The sequence below is a fragment of the Babylonia areolata genome, chromosome 13 (assembly GCF_041734735.1).
Source record: "Babylonia areolata isolate BAREFJ2019XMU chromosome 13, ASM4173473v1, whole genome shotgun sequence".
Taxonomy (NCBI): Eukaryota; Metazoa; Mollusca; class Gastropoda; order Neogastropoda; family Buccinidae; genus Babylonia; species Babylonia areolata.
Window position 1 is genome coordinate 40126298 of NC_134888.1, and position 17500 is coordinate 40143797.

Here is a 17500-nt window from a genome sequence, read left to right on the forward strand (position 1 = left end):
CTCCCTGTCTTCATAGTGACATTGTTTTCTCTCTCTTTCTTTTGACTTTCTTTGACGTTTGCTTCGAGATTGGCCTGTTTGAGGCAGGCGAAACGATATGTGCTGTATCGAGTGAAAGAGAACACATTTAGTACAGGCCTTTTCGTTTTCAGTTTCTCCTCACTTCTGATTAACTACGTAAAAATAGAAAACCAAAAAACTACTGATAGCTGATAGCTTTGTGTTTGTTTTGAAAACATTGATCCAGAGTTACCTTTGTGTTTGTTTTGAAAACATTGATCCAGAGTTGATGTTTGCATGGAACAATAGAAAAAAGTAGATTAAAAGAAAGAGGGCAGGAATGGATAAAATAATTGTCTGGAAATCGCCAAGAGCGAAAAAGATAGGATGAGTTAAGAAGGTATTGAATGAATGCGCTTTCTTCATTCATCACGCCACTTTTTGCCTTCATGGCTTTCCCAAAGAGCTCACGTTGTCCAAAGAGCTCACGTTGTCCGCGAACGGCAAAGCAAAGAATCAATTTACTGGGCTGAATGTCTTGTTCTTTGTTGTAATTCTCTCTCTTCTCTCTCTCTGTGTCTCTCTGTCTCTGTCTATTTCTGTCTCTGTCTGTCTCTTTCTCTGTCTCTGTCTGTCTCTGTCTCTGTCTCTCTTTCTCTCTCTCTCTCTCCAGCCTTTTACACGTTTTTTTTTATGTTGACGCTGTGTGGATTCACTACGGCCGTCCTTCATGAGAGCCATGGCTATTTTTTTTCTGAAAACCTTATCCATTTTCGCCTTTTAGTGTCTTGGCGTTGTCCTTTTTAAGCGCATTTTGCGTGAATGTTGATGCACTTTATTCATTTCTACAGCATTCTTAATCAAGCGTTATATCTGATTAAGTTGGAAGAAGATTAATTTTGATACACACTCCTTCTCTCTCCCTCTCCGTCCCCGTTTTAACCCTTCCGCCCTCTCTTTCTCTACCCCCCTCGCTTTCTCTCCCCCTTCTTTATTTCTCTTCTGTTTCTCTCTCGCTTGATGTTTCTTACAAGCAGCAATGAAATCTCGTGAAGGATAGCTACAAAACGATGCTGAGAATCACATATTATTCTGTTCAGTCTATCCAATGCCGAACGTATTGGCTGCGTTTATTAAATAAAAAAAGAAAAGAAATAAAAAGTGTGTGCTTATGTTGAAATTTCTTTATTGCCTGTTCTGCTGTAATGTTCTACCTCAGACCTTTTTTGTCAGGTCTTGCAGGAAGTATGTAGATATGTTCTACTTGATCTTATTTTCGCCTTGATTGAACTGAGATCTGTTTCAAATGAGCTCTGGTTATTTGGACATTTTTATTAATGTTCATACCATTCGTTATTTTTGATTGTTATATCAGTCCATTTTTTAGTTTAGATTTATTTTGCAGCCAGAGATAAAGTTGTATTCAACAGGGATTTGAAGAACTTGAAATAAATCTGTTGACAGTGAGGGAAAAGATTCCAGAGAAAGGTTGGATGATGGGCTGCCATCTAAAGCATTTGGAGAATTGAATGAGAACTTCTGTAACTCTCTGAGTTTTGATCGGAGTTCTATCTTCTATGGGCGGGGACCTCGGGAGATTGTCATACTCGTCAGTGGACACACTTGCAGAGCTGATTGTCATACTCGTCAGTGGACACACTTGCAGAGCTGATTGTCATACTCGTCAGTGGACACATTTGCAGAGCTGATTGTCATACTCGTCAGTGGACACATTTGCAGAGCTGATTGTCATACTCGTCAGTGGACACATTTGCAGAGCTGATTGTCATACTCGTCAGTGGACACATTTGCAGAGCTGATTGTCATACTCGTCAGTGGACACACTTGCAGAGCTGATTGTCATACTCGTCAGTGGACACACTTGCAGAGCTGATTGTCATACTCGTCAGTGGACACACTTGTAGAGCTGATTGTCATACTCGTCAGTGGACACACTTGCAGAGCTGATTGTCATACTCGTCAGTGGACACACTTGCAGAGCTGATAAAACTGTCTGTCATATTTTGGTATACACTTGTTATTGGATCATACTGCAAGCACGAAATTTCAAGCGATGAATTTGAAATGGCACCCTCCCGCTGGGTAGAACTAACGCCATGAACTGGACTATGATCCACGTGGTGTTGTTACTGGTACATAAGAAACTTTTTTTTTCTAGCTTGAATAATACACCATATTGCACGTCCCTCCACTCTCCCATTCCTCCTCCTCCTTCTTTCTTTTACTTCTTCTACACTCCCGCCCCCTTCCATCCCATTTATCCAGTAATTTCAAGAGGAAAGACCTAGGATGACGTGAAACCTGATTCACGGTGTAACAAAGTCACTTAGGGTTTGGGGAAGTCGAGAAATGGGTTGGTAATCTGACAGACGCCCAGAACTCTCTCAGAGTTAAGCCTCGTTATAAACAAAACCGTAACCGCCTGGGTCTATAATCTCTGAAGACTGGCGGAGATAAGAGAAAAGAAAAGAAAGGAGAAAGAAAAAGAAAAACGTCTGGGGTATACAGTCTCTAAAAATTGGTGGAAAGTATTGGAGGCGATGGAAAGTGGACGGTCTGATGGGCCACAGTCTGTCCGGTAAGAGCCAGCATTCTCCCGTCAATTATTTAACCAGGGTGGACTGATTGGGACGGGCTTGGGAGAGAGAGAGAGAGAGAGGGAGAGGGAGAGAGAGAGAGAGGGAGAGGGAGAGAGAGAGAGGGAGAGAGAGAGGCATGGGGAAGAATGAACCATAAATTAAATAACAAGGCTGAACTTGAGTAGAACATTTATGTGAAGGAACTTCTTCTGCGTTCGTGGGCTGCAACTCCCACGTTCACTCGTATGTACACGAGTGGGCTTTTACGTGTATGACTGTTTTTACCCCGCCATGTAGGCAGCCATACTCCGCTTTCGGGGGTATGTGAAGGAACAAATGTATGAAAGTTATCTTTTTTTTCTTTTGGCGTTAGGGATCAAGTCAGTGGCCGAAACACCCAAGCGGTAGGACCACGAAACAATAAAAAAAATGAACTGTTTAGGGGGGGAAAAATGAGGTTTTGTACCAAGTTACGTGAACCCCCCACACCCCACCAACCCCCGCCCCCCAAACAAACAAAACAACAAAGACAGCAAAAAAACGAAACGAAGAACAAATAAAAGCAAAAAAACAACAAAAAAACAAACAAACAAACAAACAACAACAACAACAAAAAACAACAAAAAAACCCGCTGGTGGCAACATGGTACTTTCGACTTCAGAATCCAGAAACCAGCACTGTAACTAACCCGTGGGACTTTCTGATTGTTAGCCTCGTTACAGACCGAATAAAATATTAGATTACAGCGGAGAATGTCTTGGTGTGGTTTCCTGAAATCGGTGGAAGGACTTCGGTCAGTGGTGCAATGGAAGCGGGAGGGACGGTCGCAATAGCCGAGTAGTTAAAGCGTTGGACTTTCAATCTGTAGGTCCGGGGTTCGAATCTCGGTAATGGCGCCTGGTGGGTAAAAGGTGGAGGTTTTTCCGATTTCCAAGGTCAACATATGTGCAGACCTGCTAGTGTCTGAACCCCCTTCGTGTGTATACGCAAGCAGAAGAACAAATACGCACGTTAGAGATCCTGTAATTCATGTCAGCGTTCGGTGGGTTTTGGAAACAAGAACATACCCGGAATGCACCCCCCCGAAAACGGAGTATGGCTGCCTACATGGGGGGACTGGGGGTGGGGGTGGGGTAGAAAAGGTCATACACGTTAAAGCCCACTCGTGTACATACGAGTGACACGTGGGAGTTGCAGCCCACGAACGAAGAAGAAGAAGAAGAAAGTGGGAGGTTTGATTGGGTGGGGGTGGGCGACGGTGTGAGGGGTCAGCCCTTTTCAGTCTGGGGCCAGCTTTCTCCTGTCACGAAGTGTCGTCATGGTGATGGGAGACGGAAGGGGTACATTTGGAGAGGAGAGGGGGCGGGGTGTGGTGTGTGTGTGTGTGTGTGTGTGTGTGTGGTGGGTGGGGGATGAATATAGACAAGGGTGAGAAAAAAAAGGTGTGGAGAAAGAAGAAATTCAGTGGATGGATTACAATTCAGCACTGATGCAGTGAAAATCTTTACTTTTTCTTTTAGAAAAAAAAAACAACTTTATTTTTTTGTCGCATCTTCTCTCCCCATGCTGCTGAATAAGGCCAGAGGACGAACTTCAAGGGAGTGTGTGTGTGTGAGTGTGTGTGTGTGTGTGTGTGTGTGTGTGTGTGTGTGTGTGTGTGTGAGTAAACTGACAGCAAAACATAGCATTTTTGTTGTTTGTTTTTCTTTTCTTTCTTTTTTTTTTATAAACAAAAAAGGTGCGTCAATGATGATGTGTTAATCATAATGTCATTCCTCCCTCCTCTCCTCCTGTCCATTCTGTGTCCTCCCTCCCACCACTCTCTCCCTGTTTGTCTGTCTGTCTGTCTGTCTTTCTCTCTCCTTCCCCCTGCAAAGAGATGACACGGGATTTATTACTACATCTATTTAAAGCCTTAAAGGGACGCACAGTTGCTGCTAGCCAGTGAGCAATGTACTGTCTGGAGCTGTTCATCCGGATGAGATATTTTCCTGTGCACATGATTACGATCTGTAACATCCCTGTTCAGTGCCTCCAGAACGGGCCGATGGGTTTCTGGATAAACATCACACTTCTCTCCCCTTTCGTTCCTTTCTTACTCTTCTTTCTTTGTTTTCACGGTGTCTTCAGCACCCACCAGTTACCCTTGAAATGTCCATTTCTAATTAATAATAACTATCATCATTATGAAAAAATGATAACAATCCAAATAATAAAAATAATGATGATATCATTTATTTTCAGTCTAATATCATCATCTTAGATGAACAGACTATAAATAAATAAACGATAACGATCCATTACCCTTGCCTCCGGAGACTGACTTGTGACCAGTGGCCCAGTGAAACAGTGGAGCTGACGATGTCAACATGTGGTGTGTTTTCTTTTCAGAGATTAACAGTCCGGACTAATTATCGTAGTCGTTAAGCTCCCTCCTCTCTCCTCCATTCCTCTTTTTTTCTTTTCTTTCTTTCACTTCCTTTCCCCCCACACCCCCCTCTTCCTATTTCTGTAGTTAACAAAAAAAGGGGAGAGTTCAGGGGAAAAGGGAGATTTAGACTAAATGCAGTTAGCTGTGTAAATTTCGGGTTCGTGTTAAAAAAGCAAAAACAACCACAAAAACAAAAAACAAAAACAAAAACAACAAAAAACAAAAACACCAAAGAAAACAAACAAAAATAAGTTCACCTCCCCGATCCCCCCCTCCCCCAGCACGCCACCCCCCTCACCCCCGGGCCCCCTGCCTTCCCAAAACAACAACAACAACATCACTTTGTGGCCCTGAATCCTCGAAGTGAGGTTGGTAATCTGACAGACGCTTAGCACTAGCTTGAAGTTAGCCTCGTAAGAAACAAACCGCAACCACCACCACCACCAGCCCCTCCTCTCCCCCATCACCCCCCAAAAAAGTAAGCCGTCTAGTAGGGTATACAGTCTCTGAAAATTGGTGGAAAGTATTGGAAGCGATGGAAAGTGAGGGGGTGGGGTAGGGGTGGGGGGTCTGATGTGCGAAATTCTGTCCGGTAAGGGCCAGCTTTTTCCCGTCAATTATTTAACCGGGGTGGACTGGTGAGGGGGGGGGAGAGAAGGACAGGAGGGCGGTTTGTGGATCGGGAGGGGGGACGATGGGGGGGGGGGGGGGGGGGGGGTTGGGAGAGAGGGAGGACAGGAGGGCGGTTTGTGGATCGGGAGGGGGGACGATGGGGCGGGGGTGGGGGGGGGTTGGGAGAGAGGGAGGACAGGAGGGCGGTTTGTGGATCGGGAGGGGGGACGATGGGGGGTGGGGGTGGGGGGTTGGGAGAGAGGGAGGACAGGAGGGCGGTTTGTGGATCGGGAGGGGGGACGATGGGGGGTGAGGGGGGGGGGGTTGGGAGAGAGGGAGGACAGGAGGGCGGTTTGTGGATCGGGAGGGGGGGACGATGGGGGGTGGGGGTTGGGAGAGAGGGAGGACAGGAGGGCGGTTTGTGGATCGGGAGGGGGGACGATGGGGGGTGGGGGTGGGGGTTGGGAGAGAAGGAGGACAGGAGGGCGGTTTGTGGATTGGGAGGGGGGACGATGGGGGGGGGGGGGAGAGGGAGGACAGGAGGGCGGTTTGTAGATCGGGAGGGGGGACGATGGGGCGGGGGGTGGGGGGGGGTTGGGAGAGAGGGAGGACAGGAGGGCGGTTTGTGGATCGGGAGGGGGGACGATGGGGGGGGGGAGAGGGAGGACAGGAGGGCGGTTTGTGGATCGGGAGGGGGGACGATGGGGGGGGGGGAGAGGGAGGACAGGAGGGCGGTTTGTGGATCGGGAGGGGGGACGATGGGGGGGGGAGAGAAGGAGGACAGGAGGGCGGTTTGTGGATCGGGAGGGGGGACGAGGGGGGGGGGGGGAGAGAAGGAGGACAGATGGGGGGGGGGAGAGGGAGGACAGGAGGGCGGTTTGTGGATCGGGAGGGGGGACGATGGGGGGGGGGGGGAGAGGGAGGACAGGAAGGCGGTTTGTGGATCGGGAGGGGGGACGATCGGGGGGGGGGGGGGAGAGGGAGGACAGGAGGGCGGTTTGTGGATCTGGAGGGGGGACGATGGGGGGGGTGTGGGGGGTGGGAGAGAGGGAGGACAGGAGGGCGGTTTGTGGATCGGGAGGGGGGACGATGGGGGGGGGGGGGGAGAGGGAGGACAGGAGGGCGGTTTGTGGATCTGGAGGGGGGACGATGGGGGGGGGGGGAGAGAGGGAGGACAGGAGGGCGGTTTGTGGATCGGGAGGGGGGACGATGGGGGGGGGGGGGGGAGAGGGAGGACAGGAGGGCGGTTTGTGGATCGGGAGGGGGGGGGGTGTGGGAGAGAAGGAGGACAGGAGGGCGGTTTGTGGATCGGGAGGGGGGACGATGGGGGGGGGGGGGAGAGGGAGGACAGGAGGGCGGTTTGTGGATCTGGAGGGGGGACGATGGGGGGGGGGGGAGAGAGGGAGGACAGGAGGGCGGTTTGTGGATCGGGAGGGGGGACGATCGGGGGGGGGGGGGAGAGGGAGGACAGGAGGGCGGTTTGTGGATCTGGAGGGGGGACGATGGGGGGGGGGGAGGAGAGAGGGAGGACAGGAGGGCGGTTTGTGGATCGGGAGGGGGGACGATGGGGGGGGGGGGGGGAGAGGGAGGACAGGAGGGCGGTTTGTGGATCGGGAGGGGGGGGGGTGTGGGAGAGAAGGAGGACAGGAGGGCGGTTTGTGGATCGGGAGGGGGGACGATGGGGGGGGGGGGAGAGGGAGGACAGGAGGGCGGTTTGTGGATCGGGAGGGGGGACGATGGGGGGGGGAGGGAGGACAGGAGGGCGGTTTGTGGATCGGGAGGGGGGACGATGGGGGGGGGGGGTTGGGAGAGAAGGAGGACAGGAGGGCGGTTTGTGGATCGGGAGGGGGGACGATGGGGGGGGGAGGGAGGACAGGAGGGCGGTTTGTGGATCGGGAGGGGGGACGATGGGGGGGGGGGAGGGAGGACAGGAGGGCGGTTTGTGGATCGGGAGGGGGGACGATGGGGGGGGGGGGGGGGGTTGGGAGAGAAGGAGGACAGGAGGGCGGTTTGTGGATCGGGAGGGGGGACGATGGGGGGGGGGAGGGAGGACAGGAGGGCGGTTTGTGGATCGGGAGGGGGGACGATGGGGGGGGAGGGAGGACAGGAGGGCGGTTTGTGGATCGGGAGGGGGGACGATGGGGGGGGGGGGGGGGTTAGTTGGATGTGATGTGTGAGAGAATTGACGGTTGATTAGATAACGATGCTGAAACTTGAGCTGAACGTCTTATGAAGGAAACCTGAACGGTATTATGATGATGATTATATTATTATTATTATTGTTGTTATTGTTATTGTTGTTGTTGTTAGTATAATATATTTTTTTGGGGGGGGGGGGGGGCGTGGGGGGGGGCTGCGGTGGGAGGGGGGTTCTTTTTGGGGGGCTCAGGTTATATCTTCGAAACAAAGTAGCGCCGTAAACAAAGAAAAAGATGAAAGTGTTAATGAAAAAAAAGAAAAAAAAGAAAAATAAAGAAAACAGTGAACAGACGATATATACCTACTACCCCTGTCAGATAATGAGGCCAGAGCTATGATGTGAAGACAGTGGATGAAAAGGAGAGGGAGTGCAGGGGTGGGTGGGGGGGATAGGAGGGGGGATGATGGTGAAGGATGGGGTGGGAAGAGTTGGTGGCGAGATGACCGACAACTAAACACTGCAGTTTTTTTTGTCTAGTTATCTGTTTTTTTGTTGTTGTTTAAATAGTTTGCGATATATATATATATATATTTTTTTTTTAAAGCTATCATGGTGTATTTATCCGTCCCACACACTGCCTGTCTCCACTCTCACTCTCTCAGTTTTCTGTTTTGTCGCCTCGAAAAGAAAGAAAGAAAGAAAAGAAAAACAAAAACAAAGAAAGAAAAAACAACAACACATTAAGGGGACGGGGTTACAAAAGAAAATGACAAGATAGCCATTGTCAAAGAACACCCTCATAACCCCCACCCACCCCCTCACTCCTCCTCCTTTTCCCCGCGCCCCACACCCACACACCTCCTCAAATACCCACCTCCCCACACCCGCACACCTCCTCAAATACCCCCCCCCCCCTCACACACACACACACACACACCCGTAAGTGACAGGAGAGATTCGATTTTTTTGTACGTTGTAGCCAAGACGGGGCAACAGTGACGACACACCCATCAAACCTGTCTCAGCGAAAAACCTCGTTATAAACGGGGGGGGGGGACACGAAAATCTGGGGTGGAACAAAGTTGTCTGGGAGTGTGACTGGACTCTTGCTGAAAGTTGACTGGAGTGGAGAGGTTTGGGAACTGATAGGGGAGTGGGAGGTGGTGTGCGCGGGGGGTGAGGGGGGGGGGGCGGTTAGGGCCGAAGGTGTGTTGGTTTTTTTTTTTTAAACCAAGCTCCCCCTCCTCTCCCCTCCTCCCACCACCACCCCCACCCACAACCCTCCAGTCAGTCGGTGATTTAGGCACAGAAGGGGGGGGGGGGGTCGGGGGGGAGAAGGGTGGAGGTACGGTTGGGGGCAGGGGGGAGGGGGTGGGGGTTAGAGTTAACTGTCTGAGTGAGTGCGAGTGGAAATTGAAATTGAGTTAGAAAAAAAAAGAGTTTTCTTCTGTAAATGTACGATATTGTATGACAATATATGATATTATGTCATGTCGTGTCATACTAATATTATATTATATTGTGCTATGTTATGTTATCGTGTATTACACCACATCACTTCAGATCGCATTATATTATTATTATTATTATTATTAGTAGTAGTAGTAGTAGTAGTAGTAGTAGTAGCAGTAGTGTTTACTTTTATTTTTTTGTTATTACAAATTTGTAAAACATGTTTTTACGCCACTTCGTCTTAAATTTGTTTTTTGTGTTGCTGTTTTTTTGTAAAGCGCGGTGATGCCCATTTGAGATGGGGGTATCGCGCTGTATAAGCCTGTATATTACTATTATTATTATATGATATTATAGAGAGAGCTAGGGGAGGGGGTCAGTTGTGACAGGTTGAAGCTTACTGCTGGAGGGAGGGGTGGTCCTCATTTCAGGCTGGTCTGTATAGACCGGGGGGTGGGAGGGGGGGTGACCCCTGGGCAAGTCAGGGCTAGTGAGAACCGAAGTGTGTGTGTGTGTGTTGGGGGGATGGGTGGGGGGTGACCCCTGGGCTAGTCAGGGCTAGTGAGAACCGAAGTGTGTGTGTGTGTGTTGGGGGGGATGGGTGTGTGTGTGTGTTGGGGGGATGGGTGTGTGTGTGTGTTGGGGGGATGGGTGGGGGGGTGACCCCTGGGCTAGTCAGGGCTAGTGAGAACCGAAGTGTGTGTGTGTGTGTTGGGGGGGACAGCTAGGTGTCAATATTTTGCCGTGTGTGTGTTTAGGTGGGAGGGGATCCCATTCATCCACGGTCTCACCGTCTCAAAGTCTCCCCTTTTCTGTGTCTCTCTGCTCGTCACTCTGCTGTTTCCCCTGTAACACCATCGTTTTTATAGCACATGTGGTGAATGTAGCGTACATGGATCAGTCCACCACTTGCCGTGACGCCGCCGTTATACTGAAGCTGAAGCTTATACAATAACAAAGTGGGATGAGTTCAGGAGACTCGGCATTCGGTTGTTGTTGTTTTTCATTTATTTAATAAAAAAATGTATCTATTTCAGAATTATTAAATGATGTACGTGCAGCGAAAAGTAGGAGAATTAATTGGTGGTGCTGCTCTCTCTCTGTGTATCTTTATCTCTGTCTGCCCCCCTCTCTCTCTGTATCTTTATCTCTGTCTCCCCCCTCTCTCTCTGTATCTTTATCTCTGTCTCCCCCCCTCTCTCTCTGTATCTTTATCTCTGCCCCCCTCTCTCTCTGTATCTTTATCTCTGTCTCCCCCCCTCTCTCTCTGTATCTTTATCTCTGTCTCCCCCCCTCTCTCTCTCTGTATCTTTATCTCTGTCTCCCCCCCTCTCTCTCTGTATCTTTATCTCTGTCTCCCCCCCTCTCTCTCTGTATCTTTATCTCTGTCTCCCCCCCTCTCTCTCTGTATCTTTATCTCTGTCTCCCCCCCTCTCTCTCTGTATCTTTATCTCTGTCTGCCTCCCCCCCTCTCTCTCTCTGTATCTTTATCTCTGTCTGCCCCCCCTCTCTCTCTCTCTCTCACCCATAACCTCTAACACTCACCTACACAGTCAACATATACCCTCACCTCAACCCACACCATCTGAGAATCTACCCCCCGTCACACCCATTCCTTTGTTTTTCACACCACAGTCCTTTTACGTCCAGTCCCCTCCTCCTCTTCCTCCTCCTCTTCCTCCTCCTCCTCTTCCTCCTCCTCCTCTTCCAGTTTCAATTTCAAATGGTAAAGCAAAGAGTCCAAGAGGAGAGGAAGACATCGTCCACACCAAGAGAAAACAAATCGCCACAGCGGCAAGACGTGTCACAACGGAAAGAGGAAATGAAAAAGAAAACAGGATTAAAAAAAGAACGAAAAAAAAAAAAGAAGACGAAGAAGAAAGCTTCTCCAGGAGACGAGAATTCGGAACTATACAACACACCCTCCAAACGCCTTACTTATGTCTCTTTATCACACCCCCCCAAAGAAACAAAAACAACAACAACAACAACAAAAAACAACCCATAGTGAAATACGAAGAACAGACAGGAGGGAGGGAGAGAAAAAAACAAAACAAAACAAAGAAAAAAACAAAACCAAAAGAAACAACATCGCGTGGGTTCGTCAGACTTGGCGGAAAACTGTTGGCCAAAATGATGGACAGCAGAGGCCTCGCCCAGGGGGCCAATGTTGGCCAAAATGATGGACAGCAGAGGCCTCGCCCAGGGGGCCAATGTTGAACAAAATGATGGACAGCAGAGGCCTCGCCCAGGGGGCCAATGTTGGCCAAAATGATGGACAGCAGAGGCCTCGCCCAGGGGGCCAATGTTGGCCAAAATGATGGACAGCAGAGGCCTCGCCCAGGGGGCCAATGTTGGCCAAAATGATGGACAGCAGAGGCCTCGCACAGGGGGCCAATGTTGGCCAAAATGATGGACAGCAGAGGCCTCGCCCAGGGGGCCAATGTTGGCCAAAATGATGGACAGCAGAGGCCTCGCCCAGGGGGCCAATGTTGGCCAAAATGATGGACAGCAGAGGCCTCGCCCAGGGGGCCAATGTTGAACAAAATGATGGACAGCAGAGGCCTCGCCCAGGGGGCCAATGTTGGCCAAAATGATGGACAGCAGAGGCCTCGCCCAGGGGGCCAATGTTGAACAAAATGATGGACAGCAGAGGCCTCGCCCAGGGGGCCAATGTTGAACAAAATGATGGACAGCAGAGGCCTCGCCCAGGGGGCCAATGTTGAACAAAATGATGGACAGCAGAGGCCTCGCCCAGGGGGCCAATGTTGAACAAAATGATGGACAGCAGAGGCCTCGCCCAGGGGGCCAATGTTGAACAAAATGATGGACAGCAGAGGCCTCGCCCAGGGGGCCAATGTTGAACAAAATGATGGACAGCAGAGGCCTCGCCCAGGGGGCCAATGTTGAACACTTCAGAGACGCAGCTTTTTGTTGATGTTGTTGTTGTAGTTGTTGTTTCGTAAATGAGGTATTGGAACGTATGTGTGCGCGGACAGAGAAAGGGTGCGGGGTGGGGAGGAGGAGTGTCAGGAGGGTGGGGAAGGAGCATTATTTTGTGGGGGTGGGGGATGGGGTGGAGACAGGAAGGAGGGACGAGGTACTGGCACTGAAAATTGGTGCTAGCATTTTGTTTTGTGTGTGTGTGTGTGTGTGTGTGTGTGTGTGTGTGTGTGAGGGGTGTGGGGGGTGATGGATGGGGGAGGATGGTGGTAGTGGTGGTTGTGGAAGGAAGTATAAGGAGAGAATGAAAATGTCATTGTACTCGTCCTCCCCTGCCATCCCCACCCCTCTCTCTCCATTCTCTCTCTCTCTGTTTCTCCCTTCGCTACTCCCCTTTCTCTTCTGTGTCTTTCTCTCTCTGTCTCTCTCTCTCTCTCTCTCTCTCACACTCTCGCTTCCTCTGTGTGTGTGTGTGTGTGTGTGTGTGTGTGTGTGTGTGTGTGTGCGGGGCGCGCGCGCGCACTTGTGTGTACTTTGTGTCGAAATGATCTGTTGAAGTATTTGCCATGTTTTATGTCTGTCGTGCATGATTTTACACTTGGAAAGCCAAGAGGAAGAAAAGGGTTAATGCGATTATGCCATGTGTAAAATGCGGGAACTTTGGCGCGTTTGGACAGCTAGACTTTTTGTAGTGTTCCCCCAGAGCCTGTGCAGACACACACACACACGGTGGGAGGGATTAAACGGGCTTGCAGTGTTTTAGTTGGGGATTGGGGTCAGCAGAGGGATCGAAATCCTCCCCCCCCCCCCCCGATCCCAGGTCTTCTTCTGCCTTGTCTGCCTGTGTCTGTGTCTGTGTCTGTCTGTGTGCATATGTGGTTAGCGGATTTGAGAGTGGGGGAGGGAGTTGGGATTTGGGGGTGGGGAGAAAGCGAGAGAGAGAGAGCGAGAGAGAGAAAGAGAGATTATTGCAGTGTGTGTGTGTGTGTGTGTGTGTGTGTGTGTGCGTGCGTGCGCGCGCGCGCGCTCCCGCACGCGTATGTTTATGTGTTTGTGACAGATATTGGAGAGAGAGAGAGAGAGAGAGAGACAGACAGACAGACAGACAGACAGACAGACACACACACACACACACACACACACACACACACACACACAGAGAGAGAGAGAGAGAGAGAGAGAGAGAGAGAGAGAGAGAGAGAGAGAGAGATCTTACTGCTTTAAAGAGAGAAGACAGAGACGCAGATAATGGATTTCATTCTGTGTTCAGAATATGATAAGAACAGTAATTTTCCGATCCCTTGACAGTGTTGGAAACTGGACAGGAGAGTCCGATGTTTTGGGGAGTTAAACAGCCACCTGCCTGTCTCATCGGATTGTTGTCGTCATGCTGGACATGTCACCCTGTCTTGCACAATGCAGACCCGCTCCAGTAGGAGAAGAAAAAAAAATCTCATGCACATTAGACTTTTTTCGTTTTCGTTTTGTTTATATTCTTCAGTTTCATTTCTAATATTTCTTTCTACTTTAGTTTTTCTTGTCTTTTTGCAGCGTATATATTTGTGGGAATATAGTTGTATGGAAATTCAAACGTGCACGCCACAGAAAGTGTTAGATTCTCAGTTCATTTCGATCCGTCTTTTTTCTGGTCTCATTCTTTGTTCTATTTGACTGTATTTGTTCTCAGTGTCTATCTCTCTGTCTCTGTCTGTCTATCTCTCTGTCTCAGTCTCTCTCTCTCTCTCTCTGTCTCTTGCTCTCTCTCTCATCCTGTGTTGTATTGGAATGTCTTTGTCTGGCTGTGTCTAGCAGTGTCTTTGTCTGTCATTCTGTGTTGAAATATATTTGCATGTCTGTCTATCTGTCTGTCTGTGTCAGCTCTAGTGTCCGATTCTCTGTGTAGACATGTCCTTGTCATTCCCTGTGTTCCAGTTTCTGTTTGGCTGACTGTCTTTCTCCTGGCCTCACCCGCAGTGTCAATTCCCCCTTGTCTTCTCGCGTTTCCCTGTGTGTGTGTGTGTGTGTGTGTGTGTGTGTGTGTGTTTGGAATAGAGAGACGCAGAGCAAGAGTGAACAATAATGTGTTCTTCCCCAAGAGTTAACTGGCATTATTTTTAGTTAAAGCACCAACGCAACAGACTCCAAGCTTCACTAAAAATTGATAAAAAAACAACAAAAAAACACACGATAAAAACCCAGCGTACTTGATAAAAATAAATACAGCGTGTTACAAGGTAATCACAACAACAACAACATTAAGAATCGTCATCATCATCATCATCATCATTACCAAAATGTATGGTAATCACATCAACATCGAGAACAACAGTCATCATCATCATCTTCATCATCACCAACATCATCACCAACATCATCATCATCACTTGGCGAGTGTGGGATTCGATCACAATCACAATTATCATCCTTTTCTGTGTTTTTTTTTCCAGATCGAGTAATATGGACAGGCTCGTGACTTACTCGGCCATTGCTATTTTCTTCTTTTGCTGCTGCATTCAGGGTAAGTGCGCGAGTGAGTGAGTGAGTGAGTGAGTGTGTGTGTGTGTGTGTGTGTGTGTGTGTGTGTGTGTGTGTGTGTGTGTGTGCGTGCGTGCGTGTGTGCGTGCGCGCACTCGTGTGCATTATTATTTGTGTGTGTGTGTGTGTGTGTGAGACAGAGACAGAGATTGTGTAGTGTGTGTGTGTGTGTGTGTGTGTGTGTGTGTGTGTGTGTGTGTGTGTTCGCGCTGCGCGTGTGTGAGAGCGACAAAGAGGGGCTGGGAGGGCATCTACCTGTTCTAATATTATCCATCATCTAAACTTAGCGAAACTGGTATTTGACACTGCGATATCAGAAAGCTAAAGTTAGATGTGCGCTGTCTCTCCGATTTTCTCTCTCTCTCTCCACACACACACACACACACACACACACACACACACACACACATACATATATATATATATATATATATATATAGAGAGAGAGAGAGAGAGAGAGAGAGAGAGACGCTTTGACGCTATAATGTCATTGGCCATGAGGTCCTTATGATATGGGTGAATGCGTCAACATACTTTCAATTCATAACAAACCATTATGATAAACGAATGAGATGGTGAAAACAAAATTAATAATGAAACAAAACAAAGTTCCTCCCGTGAAGAAAACGAAACAAAACAAACGATACTAACCAACAGCCCACCCAACACATAATAAATCCCTTCATTCATCTATCAGTGGAGAGACAGAGAGAGACAGGCAGAAAAAAAACGTGTATTTGTGGAGAATGTCAGCGTAATCATTCAGCGTAGAGAACTCCACACGCACACCCAGGACAGCAGTTTTGTTCAAAGACAAAAGAGAATTTTGAGTGATTCTCTGGAAATGTCTTTTAGGTCAGATGATTTTCAAAGGAAAGAGGAACACGATATTTTGTTTCTTCCCATGCCACCTTTTGTGGGCTGGAGCTCCCCTAAATCTTGAGGAAAAAAAGCTCCCCCCCCCCCCCCCCCCCCCCCCCGGGGGGAAAAAATCCTCATTTATAGGAGGGAGCATTTACGTGTTTTTAGCTCCTCGGTATTCAGGCAGCCATTTAAAAAAAAAAAAAATGGGGGATAAGTGCATGCTGGCTAATGTTCGTGTTACTGCCATAAGGCCTAAAACAGCCCTTCGCGCCTGTGTCTGCCATGTGTGTCTTCATTTTGTGTTGTTTGTTTTTCCTCCTCGGGATAAAATGACAGCTGAATTGGATAGGCAGGAGATGCGAGATACTGCTTTGAAAGTCCATAAAAAGGTGTCTTTCATCTGCTCGTACAACATGAAGCGTTTACAAACATTTTAAATGTTCAATAGGCATAACGATAAATACCTGATTGATTTCACTTCGTTCCTTTATGTTACCCCCATGTCCACGACCCAAGAAGAGTTGGCGCCGGATTTCGAGTCACTCCATTCCTTTTTTGTTACCCACCCCCATGTCCACGACCCAACAAGAGTTAGCGCCGTATTTCGAGTCACTCCATTCCTTTTTTGTTACCTCCCCCTCCCACCCCATGTTCACGACCCAACAAGAGTTAGCACCGTATTTTGAGTCACTCCATTCCTTTATGTTACCCCCCCCCCTCCCACCCCATGTCCACGACCCAACAAGAGTTAACATCGTATTTCGATTCACTCCATTCCCTTATGTTACCCCCCTGTCCACCTACAAAAGTTAGCACCGTGCCAGCACCATGTTTCGATTCACTCCATTCCTTTTTTGTTATCTCCCCGTATCCACCACCCAACAAAAGTTAGCGTGGTGCCAGCACCGTGTTTCAATTCACTCCATTCCTTTTTTGTTATCCTCCTGTCCACCTACAAAAGTTAGCACCGTGCCAGCACCGTGTTTCAATTCACTCCATTCCTTTTTTGTTATCCTCCTGTCCGCCTACAAAAGTTAGCAGCACAGTCTTTTCCCGGTCCGTCACAGCACTGTGCGGGTTCCTTCCTTCTGCCTCATCGATTTTGGGTGTCGACCATGGAGGACCCGTCCTCCGCTATTCCGAACCAGCCCGCTGTTCCAGACGCGGAGGTCCCAGACTGTGTTACAGAGACTCCAGGCTCAGACGTGGAGAACCCAGACATGGACGGGTCAGAAGCGGTGACTTCGGACTGGCTGGGGCCCTCACTGGTGGACATGCTGACCGGGTCCATCTGCATGCTGTTTTTGCCGGCTGACCCTTTCCGCGACTTCTTCCTGGCGGCTGTCGGTTGTTTCGTGCCGCCGAGGAGACGGGGGATGCGGCGCTTCAGTAGCGGCACACCTCGGCCCTTGACGGGTTTGGAAGCAGGGTCCCCGCTGCACTTGCCCGACCAGATGAGCCCAAAGCAGATGACGATGGAAAGGATGCTGGCCCCCACCAATACGAAGCTCAGCATCAACAGGTCTTCGAAATCCTTCTGCTGCTGTGTCTTCACGTCTTCATCCGATGTATTTTTCGTGCCACCTTTTGGCAGTGTGCAGGTTTTGTTCTGGCTGAATTCGGTTTGGCGACATTCCGTCCCCGCCCAAGCCGAGCAGTTGCTCTGGGCCGTGCAGTGAACAACTTTACAGGTGGCATCGTCACCTTCCTTGTCGCAGATCTTGGACGGGTCTTGTTGAATGCAGATCTCGTGGTCTTTGCATTTGCACGTGTTTGACAAACACTCTGCCCCCGACACACAGTCGTCAGTGGTGGAACAAGACTCTCCCAAGACAGCTTTGGTCTGGTTTTGAGCTTTTGTACTGGTGTCTCCGTCAGCGTCTCCGTCAGCGTCTTGGTTTGGTAGCGTGCAGATTTTGCCC

The 17500-nt window shown here is 49.3% G+C and overlaps 1 protein-coding gene across 1 annotated transcript in view; it reads left to right on the forward strand.

The window, feature by feature from the left end:
- Positions 1–17500, forward strand: part of LOC143289276 (semaphorin-5A-like) — a 200424-nt gene that overhangs the window by 162490 nt on the left and 20434 nt on the right. Inside the window, exon 6 of the mRNA XM_076598278.1 lies at positions 14627–14697. Coding sequence (XP_076454393.1) covers positions 14637–14697 — 61 coding nt within the window. The 5' untranslated portion in view covers positions 14627–14636. The remainder of the gene's footprint in view (positions 1–14626; positions 14698–17500) is intronic.